The 21080-nt window shown below is 38.1% G+C and overlaps 1 protein-coding gene across 1 annotated transcript in view; it reads left to right on the plus strand.

Moving 5' to 3' along the window:
• Positions 1 to 21080, plus strand: part of CASK (calcium/calmodulin dependent serine protein kinase) — a 290070-nt gene that overhangs the window by 194354 nt on the left and 74636 nt on the right. The window contains exons 6-8 of the mRNA XM_032474657.1: positions 1892 to 1994; positions 7719 to 7894; positions 12483 to 12605. Of these exons, the coding sequence (XP_032330548.1) occupies positions 1892 to 1994; positions 7719 to 7894; positions 12483 to 12605 (402 nt within the window). The remainder of the gene's footprint in view (positions 1 to 1891; positions 1995 to 7718; positions 7895 to 12482; positions 12606 to 21080) is intronic.

A 21080-nucleotide genomic window follows, 5' to 3' on the forward strand; every position in this document is an offset into this window, starting at 1 on the left:
CTTGCTTCCACGTGGCTTGCTCTGACATTCCCTCCCTTACTGAAGAGCAGCTCCCTAGTCTCCAAACCTGAAACACCTACCTCCTTACCAGCTTAGTTTTCCTCATAGCGCTTGATACTACCTAGTCTTACATTCACTTATGTGTGTTGGTTTCTTTGTTTATTGTCTATCTTTAGTTCCAATTTTATGGCTTGTCTCACTTAAGGATTTATTGAGAATATCTGAATCCACACTGATGAGAATTACATAAATCTCAACGTAACATTAACTTAAGCATAAATATAGTCAACAGACTATAAAGGGTGTGCTCTAGGATTATGATTTAAGCTTCCACTTATCCTTCCTAAGAAGGTGACAACGACACTGGCCAGGAGACCCTGTCTGGGTCTAGTTTGTATTTTCTTTTTCTGCACACACCTGTCCTTTGCTAGGCTTGTTCATTTACTGTGCCCCACATGGGTGTCACGCTGAAACTATTGCTTTTTTCTTCGTATCTGTTGTCGTCCGTCTTCATTTAAGACAGATGTGTGCTCCTTGAGAGAGAGCACTCTTCATCAGTTGGTTTCTGTAGAGGTTTGCTTGCTCTCCCGTAGACCCTTCTGGCTACTGTGTGTCTTGCCGCAGTTCGCTCACCACGTGCACTTCTCCTCTCCCCTCTTTCTCTCACTCACACACGTTCGAGGGTTCATCTTTCTTTGTGCTAGACTGTTGTAAAAGGTCTTTAAGCACCTGTGGACAAAAAGAGTAACTTCCGGGGTGGAACCCTGATACTTTCACTGGGCCGAGCAAGGATCCCTCCCACTTTGGCGTATCGGTCACCAAACATCTCTGGGTGTACTAGCTCAGAGTTTTATTGCACAGTTCTCTGTATGCCCACTATCATGTATGCTAAACCTGAACTAAAACCATGTCATTTAATGTATGAGCAAGTATAGAGGAGAATGAAAAAATACTTTTTTCTTCTAAGCCTGAAGAGCTTGCCTCTTTCACTAACCCGTATTTTAAGAACAGGTCATATTATACATAATGTTAGTCATATTGGGGAGTATATAGTATTTAAGCTGAGACCAGAGGTCCCTACAATGAGATGCTTTCCTGACACCAGCCCCTAATAAGGTCCCAGACAGAACTAGATGCAGAGGACAAGGTCCTACAAAGAAACTCTCATTGTGACTACAAAGTGTATGATTCTTAGAAAGCCCTAGTCAAGCAGCTGCTCCTCGAAGGATATCTTTACCCCAGACTAGTGGCCAACCAAGTACTCTCCTTTCCCCTTGCTCCTTTCTCACCTGCCATTCCCACAGAGAGGAAGGGCAGATCCAGAGAAAAGACCCCAGGATGAGCACTGAATTCCCCAGGAGCCAGGCTCAATTAAACTCATTAAATCTGACTTTTCTTACTTGGGATTGGAATGAATTAAGAAATCAGATAGTGAGAGGGTGGATGAAGAAAGGACCATCAGCATCCCTTAAGGGCCAAGATATAGTGGCACTATAGGTAAAGCCAGAGCTTTCAAGGAACATTTTTGCAGGAATGGAAAATATATTTTTTCCTTAAACAAATGTACACTGTAACTCAAAGAGAATATTGCATAAAAAGGGCAGAGAATATGCCTGTCTCATCTGTCTTGAACATCCATGCTTCTGAGTAAATCTTAGCACCACACCCTAATCTTGGAAGCAAATAATTCCTGAAAAATAATTGGATAGAACAGGTAAGTTTTTGGAGAAATCAGCCAGAAGTGAGACTAGGACAAATAATTCAAGCATCCAAAGTAATTCCAGGAGTTTTAAAAGTATTACTTATATGATCATGTTACTTGGTTTTGTGTAAATTGAATTGTTCATCTTCAGTTAATCCTTGTCTTTGGTTTGTTTGTTTTTCTTTTCAGCCCCACTGTGTTCTACTTGCCTCAAAGGAAAACTCGGCCCCTGTTAAACTTGGGGGCTTTGGGGTAGCTATTCAATTAGGGGAGTCTGGACTTGTAGCTGGAGGTAAGAATACTTTTTTTTTTAAATATTTTCCTCAAAATCTGGTCACTTGCAGGCTGATGTAAAACTTTCAAACTAAATATGAGTCCATCCTCAGTGTTTCATACCCCATTCCGCCCCACACTAACCCACCCTAAAAAAGTGCCATGATATAATTTTGAATTTAATAATTCTGTAGTCATAACTAGAATTTTAGTCCCTTAAGAATAGACTCTGTCTTTTTACTCTTTGTATCCCCAGCACTTACCAGGGGACAGACCCAACATACAGAGATTAAAACCATATTGGAAGAAGGTGATATTTGGGGCAAAGTGACTTTTAAAGTTGAACTGATCAATTGAAGTCAAATCTGAAATATGTAGCTTAATTACCTTCAGGTTACATCAGTAACTAAGTTTTAATTTCATACTGTTTTCCCCTTTCCATTTGTAAAAGAGTCCTGCTCAAGCCATCAATCTGTGTATTTGGGAAGAGCGAGCAAATGTGAATACAGACTGGTTTTATTATTAGCCAAAACAAACATAATTAGAAAATTCCCATGCCAGGAAAAAAAAAAGAAGAAAAGTTAAAATGGAAACTTTCTTCACCAGTGTACAGTGGTGGATCCTAATTACAGATTCAAGTATTTGGGTTTTATTTATTCCTTTCAATAGACTCCAGCTTCGAATGCGGCCCTGTTTTTAGTTTTGTTCTTTAATTTTGCAAATTACTTGGTTCTCCATTCTACAAACTACCAACCTTTTAGTCATTGCTTTCTGTTTCCCATCTCCAAATGCTGCCAGCCTTTACAAAGAAAAAAAATAAGAGAAATATCAACAGAATCTTTTTAAACCAGTCATCTTTTAAGAATGCTTATATTAAGTTCAAGTACCTGACAAATGATGAATATCAAAATAAACCATTACACAGGATATTTCTTTTAATTTAATTCCCTATTACTAAAACATAAAGCAGTATTAACAGAGACCATCTTCTGAAAAATAAGCCATGAGTCATACTTGTACTCTTTAAAGTATTATTTTACCACATTGCCCTCTAAAATTAAATTATACTTAGATTTTCTTCTAGTTTTGCATTTTCTTCTAGCTCTGCAAGTTGAGGAGTTTTGAAAACTTATTTTTCCCTGTAATTCAAAACTTTTCATCTGTGATTAGAAGACTTACCAAATGGTCAGGTAACAACACACAGTTTAATCATAGAATCATTGAATCTCAGGATTCAAAGGGACCTTAACTTCTCTAGTCTTGTAACTTATGCTGGAACTCTCTCATAAAATACCCAGCAAAAAACTAAGCTCTAGTTTAATTCCTCAGATGGCAAAGAATTCACTATGTCCCAGGACATTCCATTTTTGGAAAGCTCCTTAAGTAAAGAAATGTTCATCCTTGCACCAAACAGAAGTCTGTCTTCCTGTAACTTCCACACAGTGGTCCTAATTCTGACTTTTGGAGCCACAGCGAACAATTTTAATCCTTCCACATGATAGCCATTCAAATGTTTGGAAACAGCTAACATGTCCCCCTAAGTCTTATCCACATTAACTTGCCAAGATTAATTTAGCCATTCCTCACATAAACTGGTTCAGAATCTCTGCTATGCACAAAGTACAGAGCCAGAACTGGGCAAAACTACAGGTATATCCAGCACACAGAAGCTTGAGGCTGTCGCTTCCTTTGCTGTGGATCTTACATTTCTATCAGGCTCCCCAAATTGCATGAGCTTTTTGGACAACCATGTAACACTGCTGCTCATATTAATCTTGCAGTCAGCTACAAATCTTAAATTGCTGTTTTTAAACAAATGTAGCTATTAAACTAACTCTCAAATCTTAACACATCACCCCTGTGTTAAGACTGCACAATTAAATAACACATGATTTCTGATAATTACATCCCCAAGGTTGATGGGATGAAATGAAATAAAACAAATCCCTTTTATATACTATATACTGTCCATTTATAGGGATCTTATTTCTCTTAATCTGGATCTGCATCCTGTTAATATTTAAAATGGTATGGGCTTATATTGCACTGTGCATTTTGACTGAAGGCGAAAAACAGATTCATTAGATTTCCCCAGACATTTTCTACGTGTTAATCTATTTTCTTAAAGTCCACTAACCTTTCCCCTAAATAGTATATTTTTAAAGCTGATTTTAAACCCACAGTGTGTCAGTTATGAAAAGTTAATTTTTCTCAATGCTTTTAGAATTAAAATACTTTGTGATGGTCAAAATATTGTCATTTCTTAACATACCTTTCCCTGCAGTCTTGAAATAACTACTTCGAGCATTACAGTGTCTTTTAAAATACAACGTAGATAAGGGATAAATGATTTCTCTTCTAAAAAGCTTTCAAGTTGTTAAAGGTCCTTTTGAAAATTTTACCAATACTTATCAGCTCATTTGCTAATATTTAACAGAATACTATTTTCCTATCAGTTGGAATCTTTGATCACTCAGTCCTCCAAATAGAAAGGAATTCTCTCCTCTATGTGTTCCCTATAGTAAAAACCATTTACACGTCCCCTATGTGAAATTCAGCTGTTTGGAAAACTCACTTACACAGAAGATAACTAGGAACCTAGGATGTAACTATAATAACAGCAAGACCTTTCCCACTCTCACTACTCATTCATGGTTCTCTCAAGTGAGCAGCTAAGGACACACTCAGAGGCTGACATGCTTCCATTTTTCTGAAAGTTTTATAGATTTGTGTTCCTTCATACCTTGCACCTGCTATTCCCTCTGGTTAGAATGCCTTTTTGTCATTTTATGTGTCTGGTTAACTCTGTTCTTGAAGGCCGGGCTAACAGTCAACTCCTCTGCAAAGGAAACTGACCTTCACCATCCCAAGTTAGGTAGCCCTGCTCCTTCATTCCCATATTACCGTAGCTCTCTGGGCTGCGTACCTTCCTGTGACATTTGATGCATGGATTTGTAATTATATGAAAGATTGGGCTTTGTGAGGGCAAGGGTTTGGCGTTGGGGCGGGGGTGGGGGGACACTATGGCTTATCCCTCTGTACGTCCACAACCCTTTCCACTGTGTTGAGGACCTAACAGGCACTTAGGAAGTTGTTACTAAATGAAAGAATCCAGTTTCTAATCAGTTTCCAGTTAATAGCAGATTTTATGGTACAAATTAGGAGAAGACAAGGCTAAAGTAAGCATAGAGAGAGGAAAGAAATGAAAGCCTGACAGAAAAAATAGATTGAGCAGATATCAAAAGTTGGAAAGCACAGCAGGCTTTTGTTTACTTTTTTTATTGAAGTATAGTCAGGCTACAATGTTGTGTCAATTTCTGGTGTACAGCACAATGCTTCAGTCATACAGAAATACACATATATTCATTTTCATGCACAGCAGCCCGTTAATACTGAAGAAATCAACCCTTGCATGCCTCTGAAGTTCTCAGGGTGTTTTTCTGTTCTAGAGTAGAGTTCTTGCATTGGTATCCACAATGATAGTTCTGAGTCATCAAGAGAAAGATTAAATTATGTGCAGCATCTTGTGTAAAAGAAGTCAGGAAATTGTAGAAAGAAAACCATCCAGAATGATCAAAGTGAAAAGGTTTGGGTGCATAAAGATTCAAGTCCTAAAATATTGAATATGTAGCTATTCAGAACAACTCCCCCCACCCTGAGGTTCTAGCTAATAAGACTTTATTATGTTATCAAAAAAGTTAACATTTAAATAGTTTAAGTGTATATCTCAAGTGTCTCATATACAGTGAATGACATTTAATTTGGTTTGGTAATTCGCTTCCTGTTCTTAGAATTTTGTGGTCAAAGTCATAAAAATCAAGTGACCACAAAGAAGGAAAAGTCAAGCGATGATACATAAACCAGGAAATTGGGGAAGAGGTTGGTGTACGTTAAAGGTTAACTCCAGACCTTTCACGTTCTACCAGTCCACATAAAATAAAAAAAATCATTCCTATATATTCTTTCTACCATGGTCTTTCCACCTTTCATCTATGAGCGAATTCTTGAACCAAAAGACATGTATCTTCCTCAAGGATGAACACTAGTTCTCCAGAACCAGGGTAGTCTTCAGTCCAGATAAGTGGAGAAAACCTCCCCTGGATGTCCAGGACCAGCCATGGTGGCGCTGACTGTTCCCAGACTGAGGCCTATTTTGAGTTGCTTGGCCTTCCTTCGTGCGGGCAATAGTAAGAGTCCAGTTTCAAAGCAGTATCCTAACCGTCAGCATGTACCTGACTGGGGCCCTGGTACCAGTACTCTGATCTCTTGCCCTGCTCTTCCCTGCTTTTGCCAGCTCCTGTCCATCAGAACAAGGCAAATTCCCCAAGGGCCCCGCCCTGTCCAGGCTATTAACGAAGAAGGAGGCTTACTTCTCATCATTTCAGCTTCTTTATGTCACTTGAGGAAGCCGAATGGGGCAATATGGAAATAAAAATCTTTCCGTCTAACCAGTATACAGCTTCACTGATCTACTGTACATGTTAAATAAAACTATTTTCACTCCCTGAACCCTAAACTTAATCTCTTTAATTATGGGGGAAGGAGGGGAACCCTTATGATCTGCAGCAAAGTCATATTCCCAGTACACAAGCTAAGAGCTGCAGTATCCTTCTCCATCCCAACTGGGTTTGACAATCACAAAGAAGACAATGATGTATTCCCTCGAGCTCGATTAGACGATCTCTGAGGCCTTTCATAAAACTCTGAACCACAACTCTGAGCTCTATATAAAGTATTGTGCAGTCTTCAAAATAAACATTATCTTGGACTCATGATGTTGAGGTAGGGACTGAGGGGGCAAAGGGAGGAGAGGAGGGGTCTGGCGCTGCATATAGAGCTAGAAGAGGTGCCAGGGTCTGGTGAGCAGTGCCCTCTCCCTCCAGTAATTTCCCTACAGGGTACAAGCCTTTTGTTCTGCAGTAGAAGAGAAGACTCCTTTGGGGATACTGAGTTAAAGATGGTTACTAGTGTGCAAGCAGCTGCTTTCAGATTCCTTTCTGAAACCTAGTTTTTGTAGGGAAAGGAAAAAAGAAAAAAGAAAAATGCCTTAAAGAAGATGGAGATAAAAGAGAATTGAATGGGAGGAGTTCATGATTTTGCTTTGGTTTATGTGATATTATTTGCTCTCATTCTCTTCAAATGTTAATGTTCAGTGGAAGCTGAAAAAATCCTATTACAACAAAATTTTACTAACCATTGTTAATTGCTACAATTAATTCCTAAAATCAACTGAACAGGGTTTCAGATTCAGAGTCATATTCCAAATAAAAGTTCTCAGCATTAGGTTTAATTTGAGAATTTCCATTTGGCAGTCAAAAGTAATCATTTTCTCCACAGATATTTTCTCACTTGTCCCCACCTCTCCCTGCCACTGCCTCTGCTCTGTATTTTTAGTAATTTTCAAACACGAGAAAACTAGAAAATTTATACAACTTCATGAAGCAAGACATAGGTAAATACTTACCATATACCCTGTGGAATTCAATAGGAAGTAGTAATGTTACAAGACAAAACAAAGTACCTACCCTGGGCTCAGTATTTTCAAAGGGTGATGGATAAATAATTTTTTCCTTCTGCCTGTTTTTCTTTGATTGTACAGAGGAGGGGAGAGGTGGTGAGAGAATATTTATATTATGAAACTTTTCGTTCACAGTGTTATTCTATTATTTTCAGTTTTCATGTGAGGGGGGAAAAGCCCATTTTATGTAAACATTTTTCCTTGATGTTGTTGTTTTAAATGTAGGACGCGTTGGAACACCTCATTTTATGGCCCCAGAAGTTGTCAAAAGAGAGCCTTATGGAAAACCTGTAGATGTCTGGGGCTGTGGCGTGATCCTTTTTATCCTGCTAAGCGGTTGTTTGCCTTTCTACGGAACCAAGGAAAGATTGTTTGAAGGCATTATTAAAGGAAAATATAAGGTAATCTATCATGAACGTTTTGTGTTTCCGCTGAGATTAAATTATCCTGAAAAATGTGCTTTGAAGTTACTATCTCTTTGCATTTCTTGTTGATTGTCACATCGTTACTTAGAGAAAAGTTCTTTGCTTGTTACGCAACATAGGCCTCAGAGTCAAAGTAAATTTCAGAGTCGCTGTTAGCAGAACTGTCACCCAGATGACTGGCTTTAAAGCAACCATTGCCTTGCACCTCCTTCTCCTTCCCTTTCCCTCTGTGCTACTGCTGAAGTCTATCCCACGTGTTTGATTTCCAACTCTGTGTTTAGTCTAGAAAACAGAAACCCTACTCCTCTTTGATACAGTATAAAAACCAGAGACCAGATAGATGTGCCCCCTTTCCTCCACGTGCCAATTGGCAGTGTAAGAATCCTGGGCTCTCGGAGTCACAAAGCCACATTGCAAATCAAATTCTTTCACCTCAAATACATTCTAGGAAACTACTCGTTTAACTAGTTCAAAGAAATTGGTTACTGCCCTGCTTATTTCCAATAAAATTCTAGCTCAGGAAAAGAATTTGGAATGCTCCTTGGAATTTATTGTGTTAGAATTTGACCTTTTATTTTACCCCAGGTAAGGTGTTTGTGGCAGACCTGAGCCCAGATTTTAAAGTATCCATTAGCTGCCTCATGACCGAGCCCGTTTATTCAGGCTAAGCTGGGAAATAAACTTCTTTGGCCCTTCTTTGTATAATTTGAGAAAAGGGCTTTATGTTTATAACTTTTTGCTTAATTTGTAACATGAAAATGGAAATTTAATCCAGGTAATTTAAGTAATTCCTTATCTTAATTTTAGATTTAGTGTCTATTAACTTTTATTTGTTTTGCTTTGTCATACATGTTACTTTATTGCATTTTATGTAGTTAGCCAGCACAGCTGAAAAACTTTCCATTTACATCCCAGGATAAACTGAAATGCCAGTATCACAACTGCATTTCATAATATGATTTGGAGCCGTTTTGGTGTGACTTAAACATTCGCGTTCATCTTTGGCTATTGTGAATTAGAGCTGCACGTACTATTCACAGACTTGTGATTAGTACATTATTACTTTCATTATTAAAAAATTAAAAAGTCATTACTGACAGTGTAAATGGCTACACCAAAAAGACCTAGGGAATTCTGGGAAATAAGCTTAAGGTGGGTCTCACTACCCTGGCTCTTACACTTTACTCCCCTATACCGCCCTGTGTGGCTGACAGAATAGGACTGTGTATGGAAAACGCGGGGAGTATGTGTCTGAATATCAAAGAAGAGCAGCTTATTTTGAGGAAGTTCTTTTTCCTCCCATTATGACTGACACATGTGCTTTCTATTCACCAGAATCACCACTGTTTCATTTTCCAGTCATTCCTGGTAAAACAAAACCAAACACACAGGTTTATACAGCACTAGACTCCGAAACTGCAGGGTCCCTCAAGTTTTTTCTTTCAATTCCTCAGTAATGTTAGAAGTTTATATAGGACTTGAAAAAAATTAAGAAAAAAAAGAAATGAAAGATATAACGTAGTTTCAGAGTTGAAGCCTTTCCTTTTAAGCCATAACCGAAGCTTGTGGAAGTGAGAAGGTGAGAATGGTTTATGCTTTTTTCCCCCCCTTGGACCTTGCGTACCCATTAGCTTCTAAGGGCATCCAAGTTTGTCTTTTATTTGGATTGAGATATATGCCAAAACTCTGTTAACGAAGAAGGATGTTTTAAGTATAGGTTTTTCTGCTTCTCTTAGAGTCAGTTGGCCACTGGGGAATAAAATCAATCTTTTCAAGGTAACTAAAAGCCTCAGGAAACTGCTTGTAAGTAATCATCCCCCTCTAATCCCTGGAAATTGTGAGTGGCAGGAATGCACAGTTACGGCTTTCTGGTCGAATTTTGCCAAGTGAAATCACAGATACTAACATATGAAAATAAACACAACTAGTAATGCATCAGCATAATAATAATACTAGCAATAATGATAGCTAACTCATACATAGCACTTACTATGTGCCAGGAACTATTCTAAGCACTTGACTTATATTAACTCGTTTCATCCTCACATCGATTTATGACGCAGGTACCGTATAATAAAATCTCCCACCTGCCTTTTTGAGTTATAAGCGTTTGCTAATAATAGAGTCTTCCTTTGTGTTTGTTCAGTTGCTAACTTCCTGGTTTCCAAGGCAATGTGCTTCATTCCAACAGCTTCTGGTATTTGATTTTGTCTATTTTTAAAGCATTGAATAGTTGACTTTGTTTCTTTGTTAAAAAAAAAAACTTGGACTATTCACACATGTCCAAAAATTAAATTGTTTTTAAATTTCCTATTTTTAGTATTATACTAAGTCAGGTGGATGCTGCCAACAATATCATAATTTCTGTACCTGGGGAGTTGAAGCTTTGAGGTTGATAACCTATTTACTCTTTTACTCGTCTAACTCTACCTCTTGCTTATAGTCATGGCTTTCCTTACAAAAGTCTCAGGTTTTCAGCAGCTTAGTAACTGTGCTGTGATTGTGTCACCATTTATTTTTACATTTTTTGTTATTGAAAATTTCAAACAAACAAAATAGTGGAGATAATAGTATTAATTAACCCCAAGCTTTAATGCTTATCAACATGTAGCCAATCTAGGCGGTTTTGAAGCAGATCTCAAAAATGTCATTTCATCAGTCTGATGCTTCTTAACAAAAGAAATGTTAACAAAATCCTTGATCTCTATGAGTATTTTCAAGAAAATTTTGATGTACTACATTTAAATAGTTATAGTTTATAAACTGCTACTGGTCTTAAGTAATTTTAATTTAACTTTTTATTCTCATTTACTAGCTTAGTTGGTCATTTAAGGTAGATATCAGAGAGTATTATTTAGCTAAATTATATGCTAACATGTAATTTCAATTAACTTTTTTATAAAAGACAAAAAAAATACATTTCCCAAAGTCTGTAAAAGATGCAGTGTCATCTTACGTCATTTGTTTCTGGATAGCCAGCTGATATCTACACTGCAGGAGTTCCAAGCTGCCTGGCTCTAGTATTCAAGTGTGACTGTTTTATGGCCCTGTTTTGTTCCCCCTTACTTACTCAACCTTCCAAATTTATTTCAACTACCCTTCTCTGCCAGAGGAAGAGAAAACCCTAGGTTGGACTCCCTCATTAAAAAGATGGGGGATACCTCTCAACCTCTACTCACTTCAGGCATCTCACCACCACTTTCAGATGATTTCTCAACCCCTCTCCCAAGGACAGGTCATGCAGACTTTAAAGAGTCCATCAGCTCCAGGATGGGGAAGAGGAAACAAGGCCATCTATCTGAGCCCCATCTAATCACTCACCTCCTTCTCTCACAAACTGATCTCAGTTTCAGTCAGCTGACAATATTTCAACAGTCTCATGGCACTCATTTTAATTAAGGGATCTGACAAGCAGAAGTAACTATTGTTTGGAATTCTGCCTGTTAGAAAAAGTATATGGAACATTTCTCATTCCCCATCTACAAGAACAGACCCTCACGCAAACCAGAGGGAAATGTCTAATGCTAACCCTTGGTCAAATTGTAATGATTCATATGTACTGTCATGCAAGTTGTGATTTCATTTGGCTTTAAATTATTGTGGACTTTAATCAGTGCCGTGGCTTTAACCGGCAGAGACCTATGTCACCTTCTAAGGGAGAAAGATGGAGAATAAAACTCCTGGCACCAGACAGCTCCCATAAGCTCACTCACTCAGTCAGTTTCCTGATACTAAAGAGGGAGTGAGACCCTACTCCGTCTCTACCCTCCTCTCCCGACTTGTCTTCCCAGCTCCAAGCCCTAAGCATTCCTTTCCGTTCCTTTCCATTGTTTTCTTGGTTCCTGGTCTGAGACATACTCCTTTTCCCAGGAGCCTTCCAACTCTTCCTCACAGATCCATAGCCTTCCTTCAAATCCTGTCTCTTTTGAGCAACTCATAATTCTTTTAGTTTGACTTTAGTCACTTTACCTTGTGGCTTAATTGTCTCATCTTTAAAAGAGGAACAAAAGTAACTTCAGTAAGAACAATACACAAGTGAGTAGGGTTTTTTGTAGGGCCTATAGTAATGGTGTATTTCTTCCTAAGTACTGAAAATGGCGTACACTGACCAAAGTATCCTGTTAATGACTTTATGTAGCTTCACAATTACTGCTGATTCCAATTCTTAAAAGCAAAATATTAAAAAAAATTTTTTTAATTTAAAATTTTTCAGTTTTATTTTAGTCCTTTCTGGATCAAAGTATTCTAGTCTCTTCAGAGCCTAGATTCTAGACTCTTTATGTAGAACCTGGGATCGTGAACATTCTATTCTTCGATTATTAAAAATATTGTAACTTATATAACAAGAACATATGTAAAGAATATTTACTGATGCAAAATCTCCTGTAAAGAACAATAACAACAGAAAAGAATTACATCTGTTCTCTTGTTCCTTAGAAATCAAGCCTTTAGAATCAGATTTCTCTATTTTGCTCTGAGAATTTTATTCACATTGAAACAGCATAGGAATATTAAATAACAGTGAATATTAACTTCTCTGTAATTTTCCTTTCCTCCTCTTCAGATGAATCCAAGGCAGTGGAGCCATATCTCTGAAAGTGCCAAAGACCTAGTTCGTCGCATGCTGATGCTGGATCCCGCTGAAAGGATCACTGTTTATGAAGCACTGAATCACCCTTGGCTTAAGGTACACAAGCTCCTAGGTGGCCGTCTGCACTTTGTTTGAACACTGCCAGTGACAGGAGTGCATTGCTCTGTAAGGTGCCCCTTTCCACCTTTTTTTTTCTGAGAGTTTTTTCATTACAGTTTGCTGTACAGTTTTGTTCCTATTGTTTGCCATTTCTGTACATCCTCTGTAAACATCTAAGAAGAGGCTGTTCCATTTGAGTGGCATTCAGCTCTCATCCCAAGAGGGTACAAAAGCGGATTAAGGCAGAATACGTCAGGGAGGAAGGCCTGTTTGTTCTCTACCAACACAGGCTCCAAAGATGTGCGGCCTGAACCACAGAAATAGGACTTACTGTGTGATCATTAAAAATTAATTATCTTTATTTTGGATGTGACTGTGTACTTTATAGCATTATTTTTATTTCAGTAGTTACTGGGTGTGGATATATTGTCTTTGGAAAAAGGCAGATTTTAAAAGTTCTTTTTATATCCCATCTTGCCAACGAGTATTAAAGAAATTTACAACTTTCCTTCGTACTCCTGACCCCATCCAGTTCACTTATTCACCTCTCCAGCATTTCCCCTACCCTGCATCACCAGCTTCCTATCCCTGTTGGATTTAACAAGCTACAGTTCATTCTTACTAAATACACACATCTTCTCCTGACCCCGCAACCCGCTCCAGCTTCTGCCCCTATTCTCTGCTCCCCTTGGCAGCAAAACTTCTAGAAAGTTATCTGTACGCACTTTCTTCAGTTTCTATTTCTCTTGAAAGACCCACCCTAGTCAGGATTGCTGTCCTACCAACTCCACTGAAACAGCCCTTGTCAAGTCACTAATGAGCTTCACACTACACAGTCCAGCACTCAAATCTCAGGCTTCTCCCTCTTGGCACATGAGCAACCTTTGACATCTGTCCTCCTGAAACGCTGTCCTCCCTTGGAGTCGGCACACCTCGCTCTCCTGGCTTCCCCTCCATCTCTCTGGCTGCTCCTTCTCAGATGGTGCTGCTTCTTCCTCGCCTCCCCTCACCCACCTCTTTGCCATGAAATGCCACAGCCCTGTCCCTGCCCCTCCTCCCCCCCTCTGCCTCCACTCAGACCCATGGGGACGTCATCTAGTTTTAATGGCTTTAACTGCCACTGTACCCTACTGACTGCTGAGTTTGCACTTCTGGGCGAGGCCTCTCCCCTGACGTGTTCTGTCTTAGTTTAGCATACAGTTTTGCTCCCTGATACCTCTCTGATTTCACCACTTACTACTCTCCTCTTCTCACTTTGTTCTGTCACATTGGCCTCCTTGCTGTCCCTCAGACAGCAGCCACATACTTGCCTCAGTGCCTCTGCATTATCCGGGCCCTTTCCCTCGAATGCTCTCCCCCCAGATCTCTCCGTGGCTTGTTCCCTCACCATCTTCAGGTCTTTGCCTAGATTAGCAGCTTCTTAGCAACATCTTCCTTGGCCACCCAATTTCAAATTTGAGAGAAGGAATATCCCTGCCAACAGTACTCCCTGTCCTAGTTTTCTCCACAGCATTTGTCACCATAAGACACACTTAGGTTTTGCTTCCTTGTTTGTCTGTCTACTCCCGTAACGTATAAGCTGCGTAAGCGTGGGAATTTGGGGCTGTTGGTTCACTTCTGTGTCGAACCTTTCAAAGTGTCTGACACGTAGTAGGTGCTCATAAATATTAGTTCATGATTTAAAGAATAAATGAGTAAATGTTCGTTTTACTATACCATGCTACTTTCCTGGAAATTATGCAAAATAATAATATATATTAAAATGCAGATTACTAATGTATCTTAATGGTGATGACATGGAATAATAATACTATGTTAAGATTCCAGTGGATCTTGATCCTTCTTAAGAATATTACTTCTCAAATCTGCATTCAACCCTCTGATACTCAGTTCTAGTCATTCTTTTTTTTTTAACATTTTTTATTGAGTTATAATCATTTTACAATGTTGTGTCAAATTCCAGTGTAGAGCACAATTTTTCAGTTATACATGAATGTATATATACTCATTGTCACATTTTTTTTCTCTGTGAGCTACCACAAGATCTTGTATATATTTCCCTGTGCTATACAGTGTAATCTTGTTTATCTATTCTACATTTTGAAATCCCAGTCTGTCCCTTCCCACCCCCTGCCCCCTTGGCAACCACAAGTTTGTGTTCTATGTCTATGAGTCTGTTTCTATTTTGTATTTATATTTTGTATTTTTTTTTTTTTAGATTCCACATATGAGCAATCTCATATGGTATTTTTCTTTCTCTTTCTGAATTTCCCCAGTTGTTGTTAATCCTGACTTCTTCCAGAAAAGAGTGGGTAAACAGTTCTGAGATACTTTCTTATACTTTTTTTCTCCCAGAAATAAAGTTTAGGGGGACTCCAATTTTTTCTTTGCCTTTCTCAGTTTCTCCGTAATGGGGGTCTTTTGTTCATTTGAAGCTAATTTAAGTGCCAAATAACAGTGAAAATGGCAACCATATTAGTCATTTTTAAGATCCTTTAGAAAATTTGGCTTTCATTATCTTGCATATCTTGACTAATAACATTTATTTTTGGAAACCTTTATCCCTGCAATGATTATAGTTCTGGTTCCAAATCATCTGAGCTTAACACATAATAGATTTCTGGTACCAGAAAGACAAAACACAAAAAAATGTCAGTAACTTAAATGAAAACATTCCAGAAGGCTGTTTGAGTTTGGTGCCACATGCCATGTCTGAAGTACAGTTTACCTTCTTCACTGCAGTGTGTCATCTGAAGATGGAAAAATTCAATGAGAATGTTATCTAGCTGATGAGAACAGGCTCATATTTCAGTACTTTTCCATGTTTACTTTTAAATCATTTCTATGGATATAAGTGGTGGTAATTTAACAATGACTAAAATTTAAGCTATGGTTTAAATATGAAAAACTCCTGAATAACTGCAAAGTCAAGAAATAAAATGATAAAAATTCTTGTAATGAAGAGTACCCAAAGTCATGACACCATTGCTTTGTGTTAAAAAAAAAAAAAAAGGAATTATTTCTTTGGTAAAACCACACACACACACAAAATGTCCTATTCAATCATACTATATAAAAAAATAGAATTTGAGTAGATAGACCGATTAATATGTGAATGTCTTGTGGTTGTTAAATTATACCTGTTCAACATTTTTATCTAAATTATTGCTGTTGGCTATAACTATCCATCCCAACAAAAGTAAGACCAACTCAGATTATAATTTTCTCATAGATGATTGAGGTCTTTTCCCACCCTTTGTAGCCTTAATATGTAGACCCCCAAGTATATTGACTGTAATACAGCATGAAAAGGGTATTTATATCCAGCTAGTCAATTTGGATTTTGGAAAAGTCGATCAACACACAAATTAAATGTATATTCAGCGTCTGGTATGCACAAGGGACAGTGAACCAAGCACTTTTAAAGTGCAAGACACACTGCTACAGACGTTTTTCTGAATTCCTACCACATTACTGTTAGTTTCAGGTAGGACTATTTAATGCAGAAAAATATTATTTTTACTCTTTTGCCTCATTTTTAGAATGCCTTGGGGTTGTTATTATTTACCTGTTCTCTGGTAAGAGGTACCTTAATACACTTTTTTTTAATCTTGTGTTTTCATCTGCTTAGAGAATATCAGGAATCATCATTTAAGCATAATTTTATTAAACACGTATTTTTTGACTGTGTCCTTATCTCTCTCTCCACTTCACCTTAGTGAGTGGTGAGCAGAAAAGGTGTTCATTAGAAATAGCATCCACAGTCTGCTATGTACTAAACTTCCCAGTCTGTTAGAGAAAGAAAGGCATAGTCAGATCGTGACATGAATTTTCAAATGATGTTAATATAACATAAAGACACAGAAAAATAACCTCACAGAAGTTGTACGTGAGAAGCACCACACAGGAGTACAGAGGTGTGGCCACAGGAAAACTAATGGGGGGCATGAGAGGTCACCCCAGGTTCCAGCTCCAGGACAGGCCATGCATGTTCATGGAACTGAAGAGGGCCGTGTGCCCCGGACAAGAAATACAGGGGCGCACAGTCAAAGCATTACAAATATTCAGGACCTGGGGGGTGGGGGCAGGAAACGCTGGTACAATACAAGTGTCAGCTATTAGGAGGGTTGTAGCAGTAGGAGACTGAGAATTTGGTTTGAGGGAAGAATATATCAGTCTAGAATGCCAAATGAGGTCATTTAGACATTAGGGTATAGAGAGTAAAAAGCCACTGCAAGCCTTGAGTGATGATGCAGGCAAGCAGCGTGCTCATATCATTCTTTGGAGACTGTGTGCAGGTGGGTTGCCTGTCGGGATGCAAGCAGTAGCGGCAAAGAGATCCTGTAGAAACCGTGACCGTTCAGTCAAGAAGTGACAGGGGCCTCGACCAGGGCGTAAAAGTGGGAGTGGGAAAGAAATACCCAGACTGAGAGTGATTAAGGAAGGGAAACTGATGAGTGATTCAAGATATTTGGAATTAGGAAACCCATAGGAGGTTTAAACATGTAGAGTGGAAGTGATTTATTTTAAACTTTTGAAATTTAGATTTAATTTAGTTGAGATTTTCCTGGTTCTTCCTCTGAAGAGTAAGTTTGGATAACGTGCTGGACATTTTTAGTATTATTATGTTAGGAGTCTATGATTCCTATTTAAATCTCCTCTTTTGGTAGGCAGTTAACCCAATTAGATTCAGAACACATGTCCTGGCCCACTTATATGGGCTGTAATTCAAATGCCAATTTCATTTTCAGCGCCTTTGCAGCACTCATCTGGTTTGTTCCACTTGTGTGCTACCCAGAGGTTTGTTTGGAACCTGGGAGGCACTTCATAACCATAGTTTAGTCTCAAAGCTCTTGCTCAGTTGGTTGTGGTTGGTTTTACACTGGGGTATACTGGGGATGTGCCAGAGCTACCTCCTTCCCCGCTCCCTCCTCTCTGCCCCTGCTCTCTAGGGCGTGGGGTGCCGCCCCTTTGCCCTTGTTTGCTACAGGCAGGGCTGGTTTGGTGGAAAGGGTTCTGAGAGGGAGGACCTCATCTTCCTAACTGGACTGGGGAGTGAAGTCGAAAGGCTTCTGTCCTGCAGAGCCAACCTCTTCTCAGTCCTCTGGCTAGAGAGAGGAGGCTTTTCTTGGGGGTCATTCTGTCTGTGCTCCTTGTCGTTGGAATTTCCTCTCACACTCAGGCAAGGATTTGTTAGGGGGCAAAAAAAAAAATCCCAGCGATAATCACCATGGGATCACCCCCTCAAGTCCTGGGATCCCTCCACAGTCAACCTTCTTTCTCCAGCTTTCAATCTGTTGCTTCACTTTTGAGTCATCAATTTCCTTGTTATCAAGAACTCTAAGTAAAAAAGTAGACTTTGGAAAAAGAAGAGTTTATTCTGTGGAATAAGGGATGCTTTAAAAATCAGCTCCAATGCCTCTTCTTGCTCTAGAATCCAGACATGACTTGTATCTTTCAAGCTACTTTCCCAAGGCCCTGTCTCTTTCTCTCTTTCTCCTTCTATCTCTCTCTCTCTCTCTCTCTCTCTCCCACACGCACACACACACACCCCCATACACATTAGACATCAGCCAGAGGCTTGATCTCAGTTCTACATACAAAGACTTTACAAACAGTTTGAGGAAGGGAATGAAATCCCCCCCCCTTTTTTTTAAATAGCAGTGGAAAAATTTTGTTACATAGTTCCTAAAATGTTGAGCAATTTCATTTTAAGCAAAATTCAGTTAGATTTTAGCCTCAACTCAGTACTAGTAATAGTGAAAGACCCCCTATTAGCACTGTCTGGTAAGAATTTTCTGCCACGAGGGCAGTGTTTATATCTGCACTGTCCAATGAGGTAGACACTAGCCACATGTTGGCTGTGTAGCGTTTGAAATGTGTCTAGTACAACGAAGAACTGAATGTTTAATTATATTTAAATATGTATTACTTTACTATATTATATTTAAATTCTATAAATATGTAAATATATCTCACCTAGTGGCTACTATCTGAACATAGCAGCCTTAGACTCTTTATTCAAAAACATGCTGTAACTTGGTTCACCTCTTTTGGAAATAAAGTGAATAAATAAAAATAGAGATGGGTCATAGGTTTGGTCCTGTGTAATTTTTACTGTTCCACTTTTACCTTTTTTCTTATGTGATAGGAACATGTTTTCAGTTAGAAAATAGCCAAACTTATTTAGTGAACTATTTGTTCACACATACACATACACACACTTTAAAAAGCTACTAAATTACTTTATATCAGAGATTTCCATGTCTTGATTAATAAAAGTCATTATTAAAACTCAGGAAAACCAAACATGGACCTATACAGCATCTCATTTAATCTTCATAACAATCCTATAAAATTAGTTTACAAAAAGGCACAACTGATACTGAGACAGTGTAAGGTCATGCAGCTAGTACCTAAATGACCCAGAATTTGAACAAAAGTTTTTCTGACTCCAAAGCCATTGTCTTTCTACTATTCCATTCAGTACCTTTTGGTTCTTTTTTTCTTTTTGTTTTTAAGACCTTCCCTGTGGTTTTGCCCCTATATTTCATCATGATCCAAAACAATTTTCATTCAAAAAATAATGCAAAGTCCATTTTGATGTTTGTTCTTCAGTGAATGTTTAAATTAAAGATCACCAGACATGACACAATTAAAATTTGTAATCCACAGATAGTAACATTATGCAATCCGTTAAAAGATTCCATTGTTTGTTCTAAAATAATAACTTTATCCTTTTCCCTGCTAGTTAATTATTTGATAAATTCTTCTGTCTTCTGTATTGGTGGATCTGTTTTGGCTCAGTGCACGAAAAGGAGGTTAAGTCCCTAAAGATAATGAAATCATTTCTAAGATGTTTAGCACATAAAATCTAGCAGAAATGAAAATTGGAGTCACTCTGTTTTGACATTTAAGTGTTGTATGTACTCAAGAAAAAGATCATTTTGCTCTCCGGGGAACTCTTGTTACTATTAGTCATTAATATAGAAAATAAATTTTAAATTGCTTATATTCATTCCTTAGGAATTTTCACTGATAATAAGATGAAGCTTTGACAGGACTAACTGTAAAATCATACATTTAAGTTCAAAAATAAATTTTGTAAGTACATGATACCAAAACATTGATTTTATAAGTGGTTCATGTGCAAGGAGAAATTTTAGTTACAAAATAATAATAATAATGTGATCTTGGACTTAATTTGCAAGCATTTATATAGTGCCCAGATGGCAAATAAGCACATGCAAAGATGCTCAACATCATTAGTCATTAGGGAAATACAAACTAATGCCACAATAAGATACCTATACACACATGTATCAGAATGGCTAAACTCAAAAAGACTGACCATACCAAATGTTGGTGGGGATGTTGAACAATTGGAACTCATACACTGCTCTAGGAATGTAAAATGGTACAACCATTTTGGAAAACTGTCGGGCAGTTTCTTAAAAAGTTAAACGTATTCCTATAAAATGACCCTGCCATTCTACTCCTAAGTATTTCCCCTAGAGAAATGAAACATATGTCCATACAAAGACTTATACATTAATGTACATAGCAGCTTTATACAAAATAGCCAAAAATTGGGAATAACCCAGGGTCCATCAACAGGTGAATGAATAAACAAGTTATAGTACACCATATAATCAAATACCCCTCGGCAATAAAAAGAAATGAGCTATTGATACCTGCCACAACATGGATGAAGTTAAAATATTTATGCTTTAGTGCAAGAAGCTGGACAATAATGAATACATACTGTATTATTCCATTTATATCAAATTCTAGAAAATGCAAAGTAACAGAGGGTAGATCAGTGGTTGCCTGGGGATAGGGAGGGGATAGAGGCACAAAGACGCTTTAGAGAGTGATGGGTATGTTCATTATCATGATTGTAGGTGATGGTTTTATATTTGTATACATATGTCAAAACTTATCAAATCGTACATTTTACATATAACACGATTAATTGTATGGTAGTTATACCTCAGTAAAACTTTTTCGGTAAAACAAAAAATATATTCAGAGTCTGTCATTCTTTCACCCTTTTTATTGTTTCCATCTGGTTTCATCCACCATCATCTCTCCCCTGGATTACTGCAGTAACCTTCTAACTGGTCTCCCTGCCCTTTTTTTTTTTTTTTTTTAACTCCTTCCATTCTATTCTCAACCCAACAACCAGAACTTACTACACACACGCACACACACACGAGTCTCCTTGCTATTTATTGAAAATTTCAGGCACACTCCCTCCTCTGAGAAGTCTTTGCATCAGTTTTTCTATATGCCTAGACCACTCTCAACTCTTTGGCTATCACTTTCTCAATTAGGCCTACTTTGACCACCCTTTTTTAAAGTGCAGTATACCTTTACTCTGCCTTACTTTTTGCTTTATTCCATAACGCTTTTAACATACTCTATAGTGTACCTTTTTTGTATTTTCTTATCTTCTCCCACTGGAATATG

The sequence above is a fragment of the Camelus ferus genome, chromosome X (assembly GCF_009834535.1).
Source record: "Camelus ferus isolate YT-003-E chromosome X, BCGSAC_Cfer_1.0, whole genome shotgun sequence".
NCBI classification, from domain to species: Eukaryota; Metazoa; Chordata; class Mammalia; order Artiodactyla; family Camelidae; genus Camelus; species Camelus ferus.